This window comes from Strix uralensis, chromosome 5 (assembly GCF_047716275.1).
Source record: "Strix uralensis isolate ZFMK-TIS-50842 chromosome 5, bStrUra1, whole genome shotgun sequence".
In the NCBI taxonomy this organism is placed as follows: Eukaryota; Metazoa; Chordata; class Aves; order Strigiformes; family Strigidae; genus Strix; species Strix uralensis.
The window spans coordinates 86702608-86722194 of record NC_133976.1 but is presented as its reverse complement, the minus strand read 5'-3'; the positions used below and the strand labels follow the sequence as shown (position 1 = coordinate 86722194).

The window sequence follows — 19587 nt, the reverse complement described above, 5'->3', positions numbered from 1 at the left end:
TTGCTGATTAAAAACATACATGGCACTAAAGCTTGAACTGATGTCTGTTCTCTGACTTCTTGATGGCAAAATATAAAAGCTGTTGTGCACAAAGAAGGTGTTTTCCCTGCTCTTGAAGTGGAATGACACTATGATCTGACATGTTTCATTCACAGTTGGTTTGCTTAGCAAGTGCTACAGACCCAATATTTATTTTTCAACCAGTTAGCTCTAATCAGATGTTAGTTATTGAATAGGAAGAGGCAAAACTGATGGAATATTTTAATCTATTTGCAGTGCAGAGTTTGGACAACTGGAAGAGAAGCTTATTAATGTATTATTCCTTTGCCCCGCGGTGAGACTGAAGTCCGTGGTTCTCCTGGCGTGCTGATCACTAAATTCCAAATAGGATTTAATGGGTAAGCTGGAGCTGGTGTTGCTGATGGATTATTCTTGGGGATTTAAGCATGAATAAAGACATCAGTTTAGATGGATCAGGACATCTTTTGGGGAGTAACAGATTCCATGCGTTTTACCGAAATAGCAGTTTTCCTCCTGCCATGGTCATTTGCGGCTGGCCTTTCTCTGGGGGCTTGACTTGGAGATTTCTGTGTTTCTGTTCTTGCTTTTGTTTCCCATGTCACTACCTGAAGTTCAGCAGATGATTATATCAAAATCTGTGTGTGACTTTGAAGCCTGAGGAACAACTTCTCTTCCTCTATTGTCCTTTTCTGAGCTGCCTGGCACCTTCATACTCAGAGCTACTGTGAGGCCTTGGTGTCTGCAAAGCCCTGAAACTGGATTTCAGTTGCACAACCTCCAGAGCCTATTGTTTGTTGTCTCTTGGTATCCTTAATACTTTAAGCTGCCAATTAAAAAGGGAAGATTATAGTTTAAGTTGGGCCTCTATTCTCGTTTGTACTGCAGAATGGCACACTGCTCCCCCCGCTTTGAGGTTAAGTTCATGGCTCCACCGTGATGGACGCTGCACCCCTGGGCAATGGCAAAGGAGAGGAGAGGCTTTTCTGCAGAGGGGGAACTCTGATGCTAAGATGCAGCTCCTCACAGACATACAGGTGCTCAAATTGCATTCTTTTAGCTGAAATGAGTTGCCAACTTCTGCTGATTTTGGCCAACGGACCTTACACAAATCATGAATCTGAACCATTGCACATCTGGGCACTGGGTTCACACACCCTTTAGTGCTCTCTGTCGTGGGGTTATTCAGCCTAGCTGTTGTTTTAAAGCCCTATGAATTACACTTATTATGTATAGTCAAGCCCTTCTCTGATCGTTATCCTGATAGAGTTCTGTGTTTAATCGGATAATTCTTTAACATGTTTCACCCCTTCCATGACCAAGGCAAGAGGGAGCTGTTTCAATTTCAAACTTAACAGTCCAATTCAGGCAAAACTGAGCTCCCCAGGTATGCTGCCAGAGTTTATTTCTGTTTTGACATGGATCACGTCTGAAAGTAATATACACAGGGATAGTATCTTTACCACACTTGTAAAGGAAACTCTATGTAAAGGAAAGGTTCTGCCTAACTGTGTCCAGGACTGACCCCATATGACTGGAAGCTGAGTGGAAAGTAGCTGTAGTATTATGTTTATCACTTAATACCTACAATCATGTCCAAGGTCAGCTTCTGCTGAGGTAAACCATAAGGGATGAAATTTGCTCCCTTTCCTCCTTTCTTCTCCAAAAGCCATTTATTTTCTTCTCCTATGTTTAGTAAGCGTTGCAATAAAAGAAATAACTGTTTTAAATGACTAATGTGGTCAGATTATATCATTTCCTCTGCCCTTTTCTGAAAGGAAAACAGGAAGAAGGGCACTCGACCTTCCTAAGGACTTTTAACAGCGTTTTTATTCTCTTCCTTTTTGTGGGGTTTTGACATGTTTTAAGACATTACAGATCAGAATTATTTCCGGTTGGACCAGAAATAATGGCACTTACCAATGCACTGTGCTAAAGATTAGTTCAGTAGGGTGATGTACACTGCGAGGTGACTGGAGTAAATTAAATGAGTGAGACTTAAGAGAGTATTTGAAGTGAGTTTATGAGCATTATACAGACCAGTTGCTAAGTCTTGGCTTTCACTGGCACAGCAACTGTAAGGAAAGACACTTCAGCTAGCATGGATTGTCTCAGGAAAATCTGATCTAAGCCTCCTTAGACACCAAAGCTAGCAAATTAAAGCTAATCCCTTTGCCAAATCTAAGGTCAGAAAAGTCTTAATTTTGCCACAGGTTAGTCTAATACTATTTTGAATTAACATAAAAATGAAAGCAACCTGTCACTGAAAACTTTCCATCAAATTGGTCCAGCTGCTTTGCCAAAGAGGCCCAAGAAAGCATGATTTTTCTCCAGCTTCAAGTCTTATGTTGTAACATTATGGAAACACTCAGCACAGGGCTGAGTTGGTTTACCTGGGTCAAGCACAAGCAGGAACCAAAACCAATCCACAGAGATATTATCCTAATGTTGGCTCTCTCTACTGCCTTGGATAAGTTTTTACTTCTCTGGACTTTTAATTTTCCCTACATGAAAGAGGACTAGTATGTGTTTACCTGCTTTGTGGTGTGGGTGTTTAAAGCACTAATTATAATTTCTGCAGATCTTTTTCAATGTTACCTAAGCAGTATTGCTAAATACATTTTGAAACCATAGTCATATGTGTGATTCACTATCTGGCCTGGCCAGTTTGGTAAGAAATTTATTCTCAATTATTTACAATCAAGGTTTTGCTTTGACTGATACCATCAGGGGAATCTTGAAGACTCAGATAACAAGAAGTCAATGATTGACATATTTTCACAATGAGGCAGGAATGTCAAAAAGATTAGAAGAGGCTTCTATTAGCTCACTGCTAATATCCTCTATACATTGCCATGCCCTAGATTAACTGAAACAATTAATAAATCTTTTAAAAGAAAAAACTCCACCTTCATTCAGAAATGCACACTGTGTGGAACGATACCGAGAGGCTGAAACGCTGTGTTTCTGTCAGATTTAACTGCCAGACTTGGAATATCTGTTGAATCCTTCATAAATTCAAAACACTTCATTTGGGAATGAAAATAGCTAAATGTACTGAAGTTTGCCCAAAATGTGTCTAAGTTGCTAATCCTCTGCTGTGAAAAAGGAGGGATAAACCTGACGTGTCAGGGCAGGAAGCAAGCTTGTAAACCCAAACTGTCTGACTAGCTGCACTTGCCTCTTCCTCTGGCTGCGCGTGGGAGCGACTCAGCTACCAGCCAAGACAGGGACATTGTCACTAGGAAGATCTTGCTCACCTACGAGCTTTGTCTCCACTTTGTCTTGAGCTACTTGGCTCTGGAAACTTGAGCCTAGCGATCAAAGACATAACCAGAGAGCACTGACTTCCAGGTAGTCCTCAGGTAGTTGCAGAAAGAAAAAAGAAATCTCAGTTGCAATCTCTAGTCTGACCTTTTGGTGATTTTCATTCATTTAAGGGACAGAAGAGACTTCAGAAATAGAAAACAAACCTAATCAGGAGAAAGGTGCTATTGCACGCTCCTCTTAGGACAGTGGACCAAATCCATCCTTGGTGCTAACTCCCTGTAAGTCAGAATAGCAGCTAAACTTGTCCAAGTGTGCCAGTTTCCTTTTGACTGTGTCTGTCCAACCCTCTAAATTTTGTCAGTGTAATCTGACCCTTTGTTTTGCTCAAGAGAATTTCCTCAAGTCCTCACACAGAAACTGCCTGGCATTGGCATATGAGCTGCCTCAGCTGCCCAGATTACTTCACCTCATGCCCTGAGGAGGCTGAAGATGTTACTTTGTCCCACCAGAACTGTAACTGGCCACCAAACATGAAGAAAAAAAAAAGTCTACATCTTCATAAAGTCTTTAGTTTTAAAACTCCCACTACTAGCTACCTGCAGTAAGGATCACGTCACTGGAGCTGGCCCCTAAGCACTGCGATTACAGAATGGGCTGAAAAGGTGGAATTTGAAAACCGCTAAAGCTGACACTTAAGACCAAGGTGTGCTCTTGCTAATAGCTCATGCTATTAGCTGCATTCTAGATTTAAGCACTTGGAAAGAGCAGGCCAGGATCTGGCTGCTTTTAGGTCAGTGGTGTCTGGTGTAACGAATACATGCCGTTGACGTGTAAATAACCAGGTGGCATCTCCATGGGTTGAGTCGTGCACGAGTCCTGAGTCTCTTTCAACCACAGAACTGGCTTGCCGAGGGAAAGGAGTGGAGCCTAAGTTTTCTCAATTCATTGTACTGCCTCAAAGAAGCACAGTACTGCCTCTGGATGCTGGTAATTGTGTAATAACTTGTCTTCATTTTTGCTTTGAACTCACAGCAAACAAAGGGGCCAGGTTCTGCACCAAGGAGAAGGAAATAAGACAACTATAATTTTAAACCACCTTTCTGGACCGCACTCAGACTTCATAGTTTTAAGGTTGCCCACCAGCTGCTACTCAAATTTATTCTTCTTCAGAGAGCTATGGTGGCATTGCACAACTCTCCTCCCTGCTCACTTTCTACAGTAGCTTTTGGAAACAAGATGGCAGCTGCGGATGCGAACCGACAATGCACGGACGCTTATATTCCCTTTAAGGAAAAAAAATCTACTATTAGTTCAGTATGATCTACTGAACCTTAAAGGTCTTGAAGTGATACGTGATCTCCCTTGCATCTCCTTGTGCTAGGAAAGTGGAAAAAAGCACTCATGTTTGTGAGGCTGGATTGTGCTCATCTGCAAATAGAACACTTAAAGTTGCTGATCATTTTCATTTAATACAACGAGCTTTATCTGGCCAAATCCACAAGAACATACAATTAGCTTGCCTTAAAAATAGGCTATTTTGGTTTCTGCTGTTTGGTCCTTCTCTAACAGGTCACCCGGAGTGGAACAAAAAGAAATTACTGAAGAAGCTTGTTTTGCTTGTTACTCACCGTACCAACGCACACTGATCTGCTACACAAACTGCAGTGAGACCCGAGGATGAGGAATTTGTCTTTGTCAGGGGTGAAAGGATCCTTCATGACATAGCTTTCTTCCAAAAGCCTGTAAGAGAGTAATTTCAGGCTTTTAAGAGTCGATTTCACAGTAGGGGAGAGCTGAAATGGGGAAATCGTGGAGGCTGAAAAGGTATCAGCCCTTTCTACTCGACTTGCTCGGCCTGGTGCTGTACATAAGGCAATGTAGCAGCTATGCAGCTCCCTTTCTCTTCAAAACCAACATCGTGGCTGCCCTCAGTCCTAGCCTGCACTTTCTATCCGTCTTCCAAAATTAGGGCAATTGGTGATCCTCTCAACATTATCTTACTAGGTTTTTCTCAGTGCTCTACCTTAAAGTATTTTTTTATCTTCCATTTTTATAACAGGCACTCCTTAGCACAGCCAACTTCAGCACCTTGTCAAGTTATCATTTCAATTGCACAGCTTTTAATTAGAAGTTCTCTTCCAAAGCTGTGTGCGTGTGAGTGTAAAATAAAAAAGTTTTACTGCTCTTAGTTATGTGACTGCTGTAAAGCTAAGGTTCCCACCTCTTGAAAGTGGGAGCTACTGGCACAGAGCATTGCAATGACCTGAAATATGCTTACTTTATATCACAGATTGTACTGTTTGCTCCAGGGTATTAAGGGAGTGCATTTATTAATAATTTGGCAACCTGCTTGGGAAAGACTAAGGCCTTATTCCTCCTGGATGCTCCAGGCAAAATATTACAGAAGTCAGCTGGGTGTCTGTCTGCACAGGGCACCCTGCAAGGCTGGCTTATTCTTGGACTTAAATCAAACTTGGATTCTGAAGTACTGTGGAGTACAGTATGTATTTAAAGGGTATTCTGTTAACCCATACTGCCTTCTCCTTGTCTACATACACACACACGTGTGCATCTGTGAGCATATTCCTTTTTCCTTTTCGTCTCCACTCAAAAAATGATACAGCTCAAGCCTTCCACTGTTAGGAAAGATCAGGCATCTTAATGTTGCAGATCACCTCGTCAACAAGTCTCCTAGTGTACAAAGACTGGATTACCCTGGCAAGATTCACAGCCTTAACGCAGTCATCACCAGTGCAGAGACTTGGCCATCGCAAAGCCTTCATGACTGGCATACGTTCCCTGCAGCGTTGCATTTAGGACGTGTGAGTAGGCCAGAAAGCAAGTCAATAAATATAGTGTGTAAAGCTATTTCTTATATGCACGTCCAGAAGTGTTATGTTTCAGCATTATTCTTTTGCTTTTTGAATCTTGCGATCCAAATAAAGCGGAGATGTTAACACTGAGCTTGGATAATCTAAAGTTAAGATTCATGTTCAGCTTTGATTCAGACTCCTTAAGAATGGTCCGGAGCAAAGGTGGGCCATTGCTTTGCTGAGTAGAAGAGGGAAAACCAGTAGCATTGTGGGATTTGGAATGGTAAAAATACAGCTGCCCAGGGAAAACAGCCTAAGCAGGTGATGACCAGCAGCTATTTTTTATAAGAAACTGAGCAGTCTTAGTGGTGTGAAATGCTGAGTACATGCCTGACTTCCAGTTCCAGTGAGTTCCTAACCATGTTTGCCTGATGGGTTCACTGACCAGGGTGGCCTAACAGAGCTACTCATACATTTAAAGCTAAGTGCTTTGTTTTATGGGGAGTTTAATGTCTGCAGACAAAGTCGTAACTGCATAGTTTCTGGTCAAACTATGCCTGCTTAGCAGAGATGGAAAAGGCTTCAGTCTCCTAAACTGTAAATATGTACTAAATTTCCACACACTTTAACGTCAGATGATCTGCCAAAGAATTGTCTAATTCGTGCAAAAAAAGCATTGCTGTTCAAAACTCCACGTCATGTCAAACAGCTCTTAAAAAGTGTTTTTACCATATGTACTTAATTGATGCTGTGTTTACATGTTGCCCAGCTGACACAGCTGTGAGGAAAGGGCTATTCCCAGAAATGCTAAGCTGACAGGCAACAGTGTCCTAGTAAAAAAATAATGGTATAGGTAAACAGTAGGGTGGTCAGTGGGGTTAGGAAATAGGTTAAATAACAAATCTTTGCGTGGTATCGAAGCAGGGCAGGAAAGTTGATTTTTGTCTTTGCTATCAATGCTGACAACATTGAAGGCTTCTTCCCTCTGGAAAAAGGTCACTTTTAAGTATTGAGCCTCCTATTCAGGGCCAATATGGCATGTTATTGGGTTCATAGAGTGCACATCGTTCCACAGTAGAAGGCTTCTAATGCTCACAGCATAGATGAAGCCTGTAATATAAAAGACATACTTACACAATAGAGCGAGTGTTTGGTGGCTTCTGCCCGTAGTACGTGTACGGAGCTGTTAAGCCACAGAGCTGACATGTGAACTCTCCTGTAGGCTGAACTTCTTTGGGAGCATCCATCTTTAAGCTGCCTACAAGAAACGCAGAAATCTTTTAGCTCCAAAATGCAATACGGAGAACATGCCTGCAAGAAGATTAAACTGCTGGGGGACATCTGGCTATGCAAATTAAAATCTAATGGAAAACTGACTATTGCAAACCTCAATTAGGAAATCTTTTCTCCCAAATCTAGTTGGTTTCCCATGTGCCAGTTAGATTTCCAAATTTCTTAGATAGGTTTAGAAATTGCAGCCTGGGAGCCTAAGTATAAAGTTCACCTATTAATTTGGAACTTGATCCATAGAAGAATTTAGGTAATGATAGTACATGGCTGGGAGCTGGAAAACCCTTTGCTCAACCGAGGCCTACGCTCCCTAAACGCTTCCCAGGAAACGACTCCCCACCTGCTGTGCAAAACCCTAATCCAGTTCTGCAATGCCTGTCTCCTCCCACAAACTGCAAATGGAGCCCTGAAAGGGTTTGGGACCCCGCTCAGTTGGCAGGTACCAGAAAGGTAGGTGTTGAAATGACTTACTACATCTTTTTCTTTGCTTCTGGTTCACCTTCAAATAGAGTTTTGGAAGCTTAACCCTGGCTCCCTGTCCTTATCTGGCTTCTTATGGAAATGAAGCTGATGCAACCACCCTGTGCCTAGATAGAGTGTTGGCCCATTCAAGCCACACAGGACAGAGGAGGAGGCACCTTTAAAAAATTTAGGTCCTATTGTTACTGAATGTTACTGATTTGTTGTTAATTTGAGTTGATGATTTTTGGTGATTTTGATAAGGAATGATTAGGATGAATCAATTAAATGGAATCTCACAGACATATCATTTTTTATAAAAGATAGTGGTGTCATGTTTTAAGTAGTCATAGGGATGTTGTGTTTAAAGTAACCATACAACCAGTTATGCTGCCAGACGAGGTACCACTGTTAGACTGTTTGGTGAGGATGATTTATTGCCCTGCAGACCAGGTGTTCTAAAAGTTGTATGGTGAAAGGGCCTTGAAGCACGTTAAAATTGCAATGTGAGCCAAAATCCTTGAGTCAAGGGCGTTGGAGGGTCTTTCTTTCAGATCAGTAGTCTGTGGTGGTCACAAAAGCAGCCCCCCAACTCATTTCAGGACTCAAGTGCATATGACAGGAAAGAGGTGGGAATAAGAAAATGAGTTATGGGAATTATCATGTTTATGCGTGAGAACTTGATTAATATGTATGACTGTATCCTATATAATCAGCACACGAGTTAGGTGTGTGTTGTTGGTGAGACGACTCCCCTGCACACCCGGCCGTTAGTTAAGGAGTGTCTGCTTATCTGCATCAAATTGGTGTCGATAAGTTCTTTTATCCTGTTTTGGTGACACTATCACTTTTATGAAAATAGGCAGAAGAGGGAGACTCTGCTTCATCCTCATGGAGGATACCCATAAATTTCTATAAATCTGAGAATGTGCACATAAGAAAGCTACAGTCCATCTGTCTGAAAGACTTCAGACCCCCATTACAAAGGTGGATAACCTAAAGTTATATCAGTCACAAGATATAAAATGTAGGAAGCCATGCTTCGTCAGCTTTGGCGCTTACAAGGTGACTTGTTTAAGATCTTGGCCATTGATTTACGTTCGGGAGGTCACCCTTCACTAATACCACTTTAGTTAAGGGTCACACCCTGAGTTTTTCAGAAAGCACGGTGTGGCAATTGTGCTTTTAGGACCGATTTTGGTATGCGTGCACGATCAGATCAAACACAGCTAACCATGTGCGTGCCCCAAAACTGCACCAAGCCATGAACAAAATGTAATCTCTTGTTTGCAAATTGGGTATCTTTGCTCACCTGCACCATTTTCCTGAACAGACACGTTTCACCTTGCAGTTAGCAAGAAAACTCAAGCTTTTAGCTAAAAGCCCTCACGCTTTTCATGGCATGCGGTTTTCTGCTGTAAAGCTGTCAGCTTTTTAAAGCAAAGCAGAGCTGGCGTCAAGCTGTGAGGAAGGCGAGCACTAGGAACTCAGATTTGGGCAATCTCTCAGCAGTTAGGTTGTGTGCGCTCACGGCTGAGCAGATGCACAGCCTGCCAAAAGGACAGCAGGTCATTCCCACTCTTCTAGCTTTGCAGCCATAGCCTTCCCCTGCAGAGCTGATTCACAGAATCACAGAATCATCAAGGTTGGAAAAGACCTTGAAGATCCTCCAGTCCAACCATTAACCTCACACTGACCGTTCCCAACTCCACCAGATCCCTCAGTGCCGGGTCAACCCGACTCTTCAACCCCTCCAGGGATGGGGACTCCCCCCCTGCCCTGGGCAGCCCATTCCAACGCCCAACAACCCCTTCTGGAAAGAAATACTTCCTAAGAGCCAGTCTGACCCTGCCCTGGCGCAGCTTGAGGCCATTCCCTCTTGTCCCAGCACTTGTTCCTTGGCTCAAGAGACTCATCCCCCCTCTCTGCACCCTCCTTTCAGGGAGTTGTAGAGGGCCATGAGGTCTCCCTTCAGCCTCCTCCAGACTAAACCCCCCCAGTTCCCTCAGCCGCTCCCCATCACACCTGTGCTCCAGACCCTGCACCAGCTCCGTTGCCCTTCTCTGGACACGCTCGAGTCATTCAATGGCCTTTTTGGAGTGAGGGGCCCAAAACTGGACCCAGTCATCGAGGGGTGGCCTCACCAGTGCCGAGTCCAGGGGTAAGATCCCTTCCCTGTCCCTGCTGGCCACGCTATTGCTGATACAAGCCAGGATACCATTGGCCTTCTTGGCCACCTGGGCACACTGCTGGCTTCTGTTCAGCCGGCTTCAGTTCACTAAGGCCATGTCTCTATTTATGTTTTAGCTCAGCTCAGGGGTTTTCTTTGGGAACAAATTCCCTGATTGTCCCCGCTTACTGCACTTGGTTTGCACTGCGGAGCAGTCTGAAAGCACACAAACGGGACAGTTTCAGATGAAACTAAACTGAAAGATGTGCTCCCGAAAAAAAGCACACCTAATGCACTCCAACCTGAATGCCCAACTAAAGGCCATGCAGTCTACAGGCTAGGACCAGAGGTAACCTGAAACATGCCGAAACATAGAGAAGTGGGCAGCTGGTATCCAACATCAAACACCTTGGTCTGTGGTTTCACTCTTCCTGCATCATGCTGGTTACTAATGTAGGAAAAAAAAAACCCAACCCTTTTTTTTTTTTTTTAAATCTTCCAATGTCTTTTTTTTCTCTTGTTTTAGGGAACTAAATTGGCTTGCAGAGGAATCCAACAACTGCTAAAGTAGTACAAGGTAAGAGGCGAAACTGCACAGCAAGGAGAAAGGGAGGGTTGAGATGAGGGACCTGTATTTCCCTTTCAATGACAGTAAGCTGCTATTTCTGCACACCCTATGTGGTGAAACTGAATCCTTAGAGACATATGCTGCTAAGGTGAATTAGGGGCAAGGTGAAGCAGAGTTGTGACTACTTGTCATCTAATGTTCCAGAAGAACAGGGAGCCCCAAGATCCTCAGAGGTTTCAGAGGCTTCAGAACAGACACGCAGTTCAGAAAGCCCTAGCCTGCTAAATCCTGAAACTTAATTTTGGGAACAATCCCCCTTAGCCCATCATTCCTTCACCACCAGCCTTTCCACTCATTCCTGGCATTTCAGTAGTACAGGGAGTTCTTCAAATGTAACACAAATGGGGCTGGATACTGGTTTAATAAATAAATCCAACTCGTGAATACCTTAGGCAGCTACATTTTTTCCAAAGCGATGTAACCCTTGGGATATCATGTATTTTCCCTACCTCACAGAGATGCTTGAGAGAATTTAATTAACTAAAATGCTTTCAGATTTTTCCGTTAAATATAAGGCATGCACATTGCTAGCTATTTCTCCCTCTATATTAAAACTGGGGTTCTTCAAACTATACACAAACTCAACTAAGAAGTCTGCTTTTTGAACCCTGCATTTTAGGATTACCAGATAAATCCCCCAGACATACCTAAATTTACCTTTTCTGTAGGTAGTCAGTAGCAATACCAAGACTCCCACCCGTCTGCAGGAGATTCAGTCCAGAACACTATGTGCAATTTTTTGCAATCAATCTTTTTTAAAAAGGGGAAATAATTAACCCTCCAAAGGTAGAGTACAGAAAGTCACTTGAATCAAATAGAGAAGACTATCATGGTGTTATTTTCTTAAAAATAATGCAAAACACAAAGAACGACAACAACCAAAAAAAAGAGTATTTATGGCAGTGAGGCTCATAGACTTTGGAATGAATGTGTCCTGATTCCAAGTCAAAATAACAGCCCTGGGTTCAGAGCTGAAGTACGTTAGATATAGAAACACCTGCTCTCTTATAGACCACTGGCATGTAGAACAGAATCTGTTCAGTGACTACCACTGGGAAGGAATGACATCTATGTACAAACAGATTTTTGGCTATGGCAGTTGAAAAGCATATGATCCTGCCGGCAAGGCACAGATGAATTTATGATGCTTTCCATTTTACTCCCAGCTTACAAGTCACTGGTATCAGCTGTACCAAGTCTTGTCTCACTGGGAACATCATCTGTCCTGAGAGCTTGTCCACACAGCAGCACTTGGCAGAGTTAAGGTCACTAACTCAAGGTGTGAAGTTAATGAACAGATTTCAGAGTGAATGCTCCCATTCAGAAGTTTGCTATATAACAAAGTAAAGCCATTTTCCTTCTGAAGAAAGAAGTTCAGTGGCAAATGTAACAAGCTTTTAGTTTATGCATGTGCTTCACACCTTTAGTCTAAAGCACAAGCAGACAAGTCCTAAGATGCCCCTCTCTCACAAAGCTTCTAGTACTTCCACAAAGCTCATATGCAATTAAAAGAACTGTATCTTTGTCAGATAGCAAATGCACAGAAGCGATTCTGGGGTAAAAGCACAGTCAAGACAGACACTGGTTTATGGCACAGTGAGCTCATTGGTTTGGGCCCATACGCCACCTTAGCAAGATGCCTGCTATGACAACTGTGACACGGTGTCTGCCTCCCCTCCAAGCAGGCATACGAAGCACAAGTGAGAACTTGTTTCTCTCTAACATACCAACAACGGGATGAAGGATCTCTTGAGGAGATAAAAGTCTAGGGCACTAATCCCTTCATAATAATGACAGGCAAATTTGTGACCTCAGGTGACTCCAAACATCACCAGCGCTACCACTGCCTTTTTCTCTTTTCCTTGAAAATTTTTGAAGCAGCACCATGTCCCTGTAACATGTCAGCTATCTGGCTGGCTGGCAGGTACTGAAGAAGTCTTTTAGAACTGAATTCTGCCCAAGCGTTTGCCATTTTGGCTGGAAGCCGCAAGGTACTTAAACACATACTTACTTAAAACACATGCATAGCTCTTCTGAAAAGAACACAGCTACCCACATATGCTTGATTGCGAAGCAAACGCTCAACTAGCACGCTCAGCAGAAACCTGCCAAGTCAAGCCCAGAATGCTGCAGGACGTGTGTGAGGTTGGCCCACGCGTCACAGCGAAAGGTAACGCACGCGGATTTGAATGCCATACCAAGGAAATAATTGCAGTAAAAGAAAGGTGCGGGTTAGATAGTGCTGTAAGAGTGTTTCTCCATGCTGCCTGTGACTGATACATGATACGGATGTGGGGAAATGGCTCTCAGTGCAGTTCTCTGGGGACTCATAAAAACTTCAGGGCAGTTCTGCTCGGAGCATTCTGCTAACGCGCCTGGAAGGCATGCCAGAAATAATAAATCACCATTAAATTGTCAGGGTCAGTGGCAAAGTAGTGGCACAGATAAGTAATCTGATTTTCTTTGCTTCAAACCTCATTAGCACAAGTCTTTACAATGCATAGGTTAAGCCCCTCTTAAAACTCCACAGGAGACTCATGTATTTCTGAGTCACTGATAAACTAGAGAAACGATGCAAGAAACAATCTGCTACAAACAGACGTGGGCTTTGATTTGAAAGGATGTCAGATAAAACCAACATTGGCACACCTTTAATCCTCTCCAATTAAAGCCTTGTTTCTTTTACCTGCCAAGATTTTCCTGCAGCATCCACTGTTGATGATGATGACCTATTAAAATATTCACAGCTTGATTCTCGAGGGGAAGGAGCTCTCTCTATTAGGAAGGTAGGAGCCGCTGAGCTCATAGCCTGGTAAATGCCAAGTTATTTTGCAGTGTTTGGTGTGATGTAAATTTAAATAGGCTTCGGCACCAGGAATGCACTCACCTCCTTCAGAAAAATGATCTGTTGCCTAACTGCTCGGGTAATAGATGAAACAGCAGAACTTTCTTACTTTCTAGTTAATCCCCAAGTGAACAACTGTCTCCCTCCAGTTACTTCATGTTACAGCCCTGAAGGCACATTTAGGTCACCTGTTGGCTGCCTCCCTGCTCTTCAGTTGAGGTGACTTACCTTGGCTCAGCGTAACAAATTAGCCCAGGAATGCAATTTCACCAAGCGTGGTCATTTGGAACTTTTACCTTTATTACCTCTCCCAAAGATCACTTGATTGAATTAAACCTTGACTTGTTGCAGCAACGTCTCCCTTCAGGCCTGGGGGATTGTGCTGGTATTGCTCTGCTCTCCCTGCTCTGAAGGAACTCGGATCACTGCAGCACACAAGCTGCCCTCTAGGTATGGGTCACACAGCAGGCCCCAAGCCCTGCTTTTTAACCACAGCTTCTGAGGATTCCCCCTGGCAGCAGGATAAACAGGTCATAGAAGTGAAAGCGAGCATGTTTTCTGAACAGTTGTAGGGAATGTTTGAACAGGGTGTGTCAGAAGAAAGAGCGGAGTAAACTAACAAGCAAATTAAAACCCTTCCTTAGGTAACAAGATGAATCTCAAAAAGGCACCTATTGATAAAATGCATGATTTATCAAAGCGGAGAAACCAACACTTAAAACAATCTAGCCCAAGTACTCCTTACTTGAACGTGGCAGGCAGCCAGCCAGCTCTGAATCAGACAGCATTTCATAAGGAAGAACCTCAAATTAGGTGAGAATTTAACAGCTTCACACAGGAATGCTGCAGCAAAGGCATTACCCGGTATATACCACTGTCCCCTAGTGGAGACACGGGCCCTGTACAGCCCCGCTCTCACCAGCTGCGGGGAATCCTCGTTTCAGCACCTCAGGTCGTCAGAGGGATTCAGCTGTAAAAGCCCAGCGAAGTGGATCGCACGGTAAGAGTGAACGACAGAAGAAAATAAAAGCCAGCTGGGCCAAGCGTGCATGGTGGAGGCCATCTCCACGTCTGGTTGCAGAGGCACAGCAAAGGGTGGAACACTTTGCCGTGTAACAGAACAAACAATCCTGGCAGAGGAAGGAGAGTGATAGTGTCATTAGTTCTTCCTTTCCTTCCCTCCCAAATTAATCTGTGTTCATGTCTGGTTTTCTGCTCGATCCTCCTCATTCCTCTTTCTTCTCTTCCAACAAGCTTTCCTAAGCAGAGTACAAAGCCTATCCATGATGCCATTCTACCATTCTATACATAAAACAGCCTAGAAATTAAAGGAAAGCAATGCAAGCTTGTTGCTCTTCTCACAGAACAGTTATAGGGACTTACCAGACAGGAGGGAACACGGGAGATCCAAACACTGAAGCGTTCACTGAAGTGAACATCAGTTCTGGATTACAGTTATTTCTTGCCAAAATGCAGAAACCAGACCTGAGGTCTGATTTCATTAAATCTCCCTTCTGGTACAGCCACAACGAATGAGGATGCTATGGGCATAGAGGCTACTGCCTGCCCTGAATTAATTTTGTCTTTCTTCCAAATGTAGCTCCCTAGTATAGCTTTGTTGGATTAATATCCACAGTGGGGAAGAATAAGTCAGTAAGGCTCTATTAATATTTAAGGGATGATGATTCCTTTTAACTTGTCCTTTAAGTTAAGGAGGGCCACACATGTACCACTGAAGGTATCAGCTTGGCTAAGCACAATCTAAACTTAGTGCAACACTTTCCAACAGAGTCTAAAAATAGGAACACCAATATTTTGTGGAAATACACAAGGAGAGGGTAACATGGTGTTTCAGGAAATAAGACACTGCAACTTGACATAATCCTGAAAGAAATAAATATAGCTTCAGTGATTTATCTCCCTACAGAAAGCAAAGTTGGTACTGTAAGGAAATACTCAGCCCCCGCTACGTGGGGTTGCATGTTACACTGTCCTTGCTGTGACAGCTAATGCCCACTTTCCCCTGTGACCAGCGAGATGTTCAGAGTTAACGTACTTGGGGAAGAGAATTCTTTCCAGTAAAATGTGACTGAGTTAGGACTAAGCTTAAGATGAGGACTGCATCATGATGTAAAGCAAAACCTTCAAAAAGAAAACATAAAACTACTGGAGGGGTGGGGGGTATAGGGTAAAGAGTGTCAGCTTCAAGAAAGCCTGAGAAGAAAGAAAGATCTGTACTACTATACATGTAACTTTCTCATGCACAAAGCCCCACACACCTTCTTCCAGTCTTATCCCTTTCCTCTGAAAGACATGTTCCTCAACTTCTGTTATCCCAGCTATTGTGAACAGCGAGCACAAGAAAACACCAAACAGAGGTATTTCCAGCACGTCCGATAAAGCAAAATCGTCCACTGTCACTCAATCCTTAGAAAGTTTTCTTTTCCAGGGCATCTGTGGGAATTCTGTCACAAGAATTTACGAATAGGTGCCTTGTTTCACACCTTCAAACAGATGTCATTTTGGTTTTGCCTCTGATTACAGATTACAGTGGAAATTGGTCTTTCAGTCAGGGGCTAGTGACTTCAAGACTTCCTGACTTACACATATGTTTAATTCCTGTTTTCTAGCCATGCAGCAATATGAAATAACATGAACTCAGACAGGCACAAACACTGTGAATTTTTAGCATGTTTTCAGGTTAGTCTGTTTGCTCCTCTTGGAAAGACTTTGCCTCCCAACCACGACTTGGATTACTTTGCCTAAAAAGTATGCATGTACTAAGGCTGTACCTACTTCTTTCAAAACCTGATACTCTCAGGAAATAGGCACAAGAACCACTTCCATAATCTTCTGTAGGACACAGAGAAATGATACTTGTTCTTAGACAGCTGGAAACATATTTTACCATATACAGCCAGGCCATTTCTTTTGTGCATGCTCTGTAGTCTGCACAGCCTGTTCTCCAGAACATGCGTGCTTATGCTCTTTCCTTCCAGAAGTTCTTCTGGACGAATTTAATGCTCTGTTCATCGCAGGTAAAACAGAAAGAAGGCAGGTTTTTCACATGTGACAAATTTAATCATGGATGGAGATGTGTGGATCCTAGAATTCACTATAACCAGAGTGGACTGCTCCTACCCGGGTCATATGCAAGGAGGGCGGACATGCAAAATCTTTGCAGTTCTGTCTTTTTGCCCAAGAAGCTCAAAATCCAGTAAGAATTAGCAGAATCCTCAATGTATCACAGATATTTAAGTAACTTTCGTTTGGCTTCAGTTGTCCATCTGTTCAGCAAGCATAGGTGGGTCTAAGATGTCACTGAGGTCCAAGAGGAGTTAATTAAGCAGCAGAGTTGATGGGGTCTTGATAGAAGTTTTACATGCTGTATGTTTATGTTAAGCATTTTTAAAAGTACTGGCTATAGCTATAGATGGATAAGGTTTAAGAATGCTGTGATGTTTGTTACAGATTAAAATGCATGTTCCCTTTTTGCACATATACGTATCTCTAAGTGGTTAATTAGTAATAACTTCACTCAGTGTTAGGAAAGTTACAATAAAATTAATGAAGAGATGGGGAAGAAATCTTAATGGAAAATTATTATTGCATGTAGTTAGAAGGAGACTTTATAGGAGGCAGCATGGTCCGTGTGTTAGCTGGCCAGTAAAAAAGAAATCAGAGCAAGTGGAAAAAAGCTTTCACCAGACACTGAGAAAAGGAACATAAAATGCTCACTGACCCTCTCTGGCTTTATCTTGACCTAAAAAGCAAAAAACAAAGAATCCCAAACCATTGCAATCGCATAAGTAACTGATTCTTAATCCAAATCTCAGGCTTGTGCTTATCTGTTGGGAGTTTTGGGGCTCCTCACAGCTTTTTTGGTTTATTGATTTTTGTGCCAGTAAAAGCACTGCTTTAGCAAACAGGCTAATGCAAAGCTAATGTACAGACTAGAAAGTTTAGCGTTTCAACAAGCCTGGGGATTAAATCTCCATTTCAACTCAGGTTAGCAGCAGAATCCAAATCTTTTCCTACCATTATCATCGAATAAAAACCTTTTTTGGTCAGAACACCTCTAGGCAACCCCAGATTGCTGTGTCTGTGCAGAGTAAAACTTTCAGGGGATCCTCCACTGTTCTTGATGTAACCTTGTCATATTTGTAGAGATCACAAATGTGTATCTTTACTGGAGCCAAGACATGAAGTGAGACAAGATATAAAGCTCTTGTTATAACAGCTACTTTGCTTGGCAAATTTCTCCCTTTACGTGGGAAAATAAGGCATGAGGAAAACATGTTTGGCATGGGATCCAGAAGCATGAAGGCCTTAAATTTTATACAAAACATACCATTTCAATTGTAAGGATATAGTTAGCATAATGTCTTCATGTTATAATTAGTTTTGCTGACAAAAAGGGGTTCACATTAATACAACTTATAAACTATACCAATTAAGGGAAATTAATCAGCATATGGTATCTTTGCACTGATATACTTCTAGTGGTCCCTCCACAGTGGTATATTGGTAACATTATAGAGGGGAAAAACCCTAATGGAAAAAAAAGGTAACCAATGTACAGACTGGTGAGTACTGGTACAACTACTAGTACATAAATCCACTTCTTTGACTCACAGATGCCTAGAGATGGATGAGAGCTCAAAAGATTATTTATCATGCCCAAGGCACAACTGGCTTTATTCTGATGGCATTTTGTATAGAGACTCCTACCAGCCCAAGTGCCTTAGAGACAAGTAAGAGGTCAGCAGGCAAATCTGGATTAAGTGTGAAGGAAAGCCACATGATTAACCTCCCTCCCTAAGCAGAAAGACTATTTCTAGCATCACTCAGATACAGAGATATTTATTCGGGTTCTCAGAACATATTCTGTGAGAAACTGTGGTATTCCATCTCTCATACATCTTGCAAACTTCCTACCTCCCCTCATTTTTCAAGAGGAGTACCTGATTTTTTTCATGGCTCTACGGTCCTTTAAGCCCAAAGCTGTGACTCCAACCCCACCTTGCTCAAGTGCAACCTCGTACTGGAAATGCCTACATATGACAGGAAACAAGAGTTTCTCCTAAGTTCCCTAGATTCGTTAAAGCTCCTTTTTTGGCTATGTCCAAAGGCAGTAGCCCCACAAAGCTCTGAACTTCCCTGGACTCCTCTCTCCAGTCCCCTTTGAGGCTGCGTCCTGTAGCTCCAACCTTAAAGTCACCAAGTTCCTCAGAAAAAGCAATCTGTGGCCACTACATTCTATCAAACAAAGAATATACTTTACATTAAAACCCTTGCGTAGCAAAAAAAGCAGAAGCTTTGGCTCTGCAGTTTGAAGGGGAGGGTGTCCCCCACTCTTTAATTTACACTCTAGTGAGCCAGGCACTCTGGAGGCGGGATGTGCAGATTTTAAACCTTTCCCACTCCCAGCAAAGCAGGGTTTGGACTCTGCTTTCCCACCTCTGCAGCAAAGCTTCGTCTATTCGCTGTCTTCTGCGGTGGAGAAGCCTTGTGCTCTGCCTCTGCGGCCACAGCCGAGCCGGGCTGGCTCCTGCCCTCAGGAGGTCTATGGCCACCCGTCTTTCACAGAAGGCTTCCCGGCTGGTAAGGAGAAAATAAAAACCTTTTTTCAGATCGCAGGCACGCAGGCTGCTGAAGAGAGACATTAAAGATTCATCCCTTTTCTTTTTAATAACATTATTAGCGGCAGCCGTCCCCGCGCACTCGGGTTTCCCGCGCAGGCCGCACACCGCGGTCTGACAGCCAAAAAAGGCTTAACACACACACAAGCACACAGACACTCCCCTCCCCGCCCCTTTCCCCCGGGGGGAGGCAAGGCCGCAGCTTGAACCCCCGGCTCCTGCCCACCCGAAGCGCTCGGCACCCACCAGCGACCGGCACCCACGGGTGGCGGCAGGCGGAGGGGCCGCTTCCGGGTTTCCCGCGCTGACGCAGCTGCCTCAGCGCCCGGCCCCGCCCTCCCTTATCTCCCTCAGGCCGTTCGGCTCCTTCCCGCCGAGGGGAGGGACTGCGGGGCGGGGCCTTCCCGGGCAGTTGCCGGTTACCGGCCTCCACGGGCCCGGGCCGGCTCCGG

At 43.5% G+C, this 19587-nt stretch overlaps 1 protein-coding gene across 2 annotated transcripts in view; it reads right to left on the bottom strand.

The window, feature by feature from the left end:
* The window catches only part of CDPF1 (cysteine rich DPF motif domain containing 1), a 24819-nt gene extending 5232 nt beyond the window's left edge, over positions 1-19587 (bottom strand). The window contains exons 1-4 of one of the 2 annotated variants that reach the window (XM_074872107.1): positions 19382-19587; positions 18954-19094; positions 7236-7359; positions 4917-5028 (exon numbers count right to left, since the gene is read on the bottom strand). In XM_074872107.1, coding sequence (XP_074728208.1) covers positions 4917-5028; positions 7236-7348 — 225 coding nt within the window. In that variant the 5' untranslated portion in view covers positions 7349-7359; positions 18954-19094; positions 19382-19587. Of the gene's footprint in view, positions 1-4916; positions 5029-7235; positions 7360-18953; positions 19095-19361 lie in introns of both variants that reach the window. The other variant, XM_074872108.1, reaches the window with a different exon arrangement.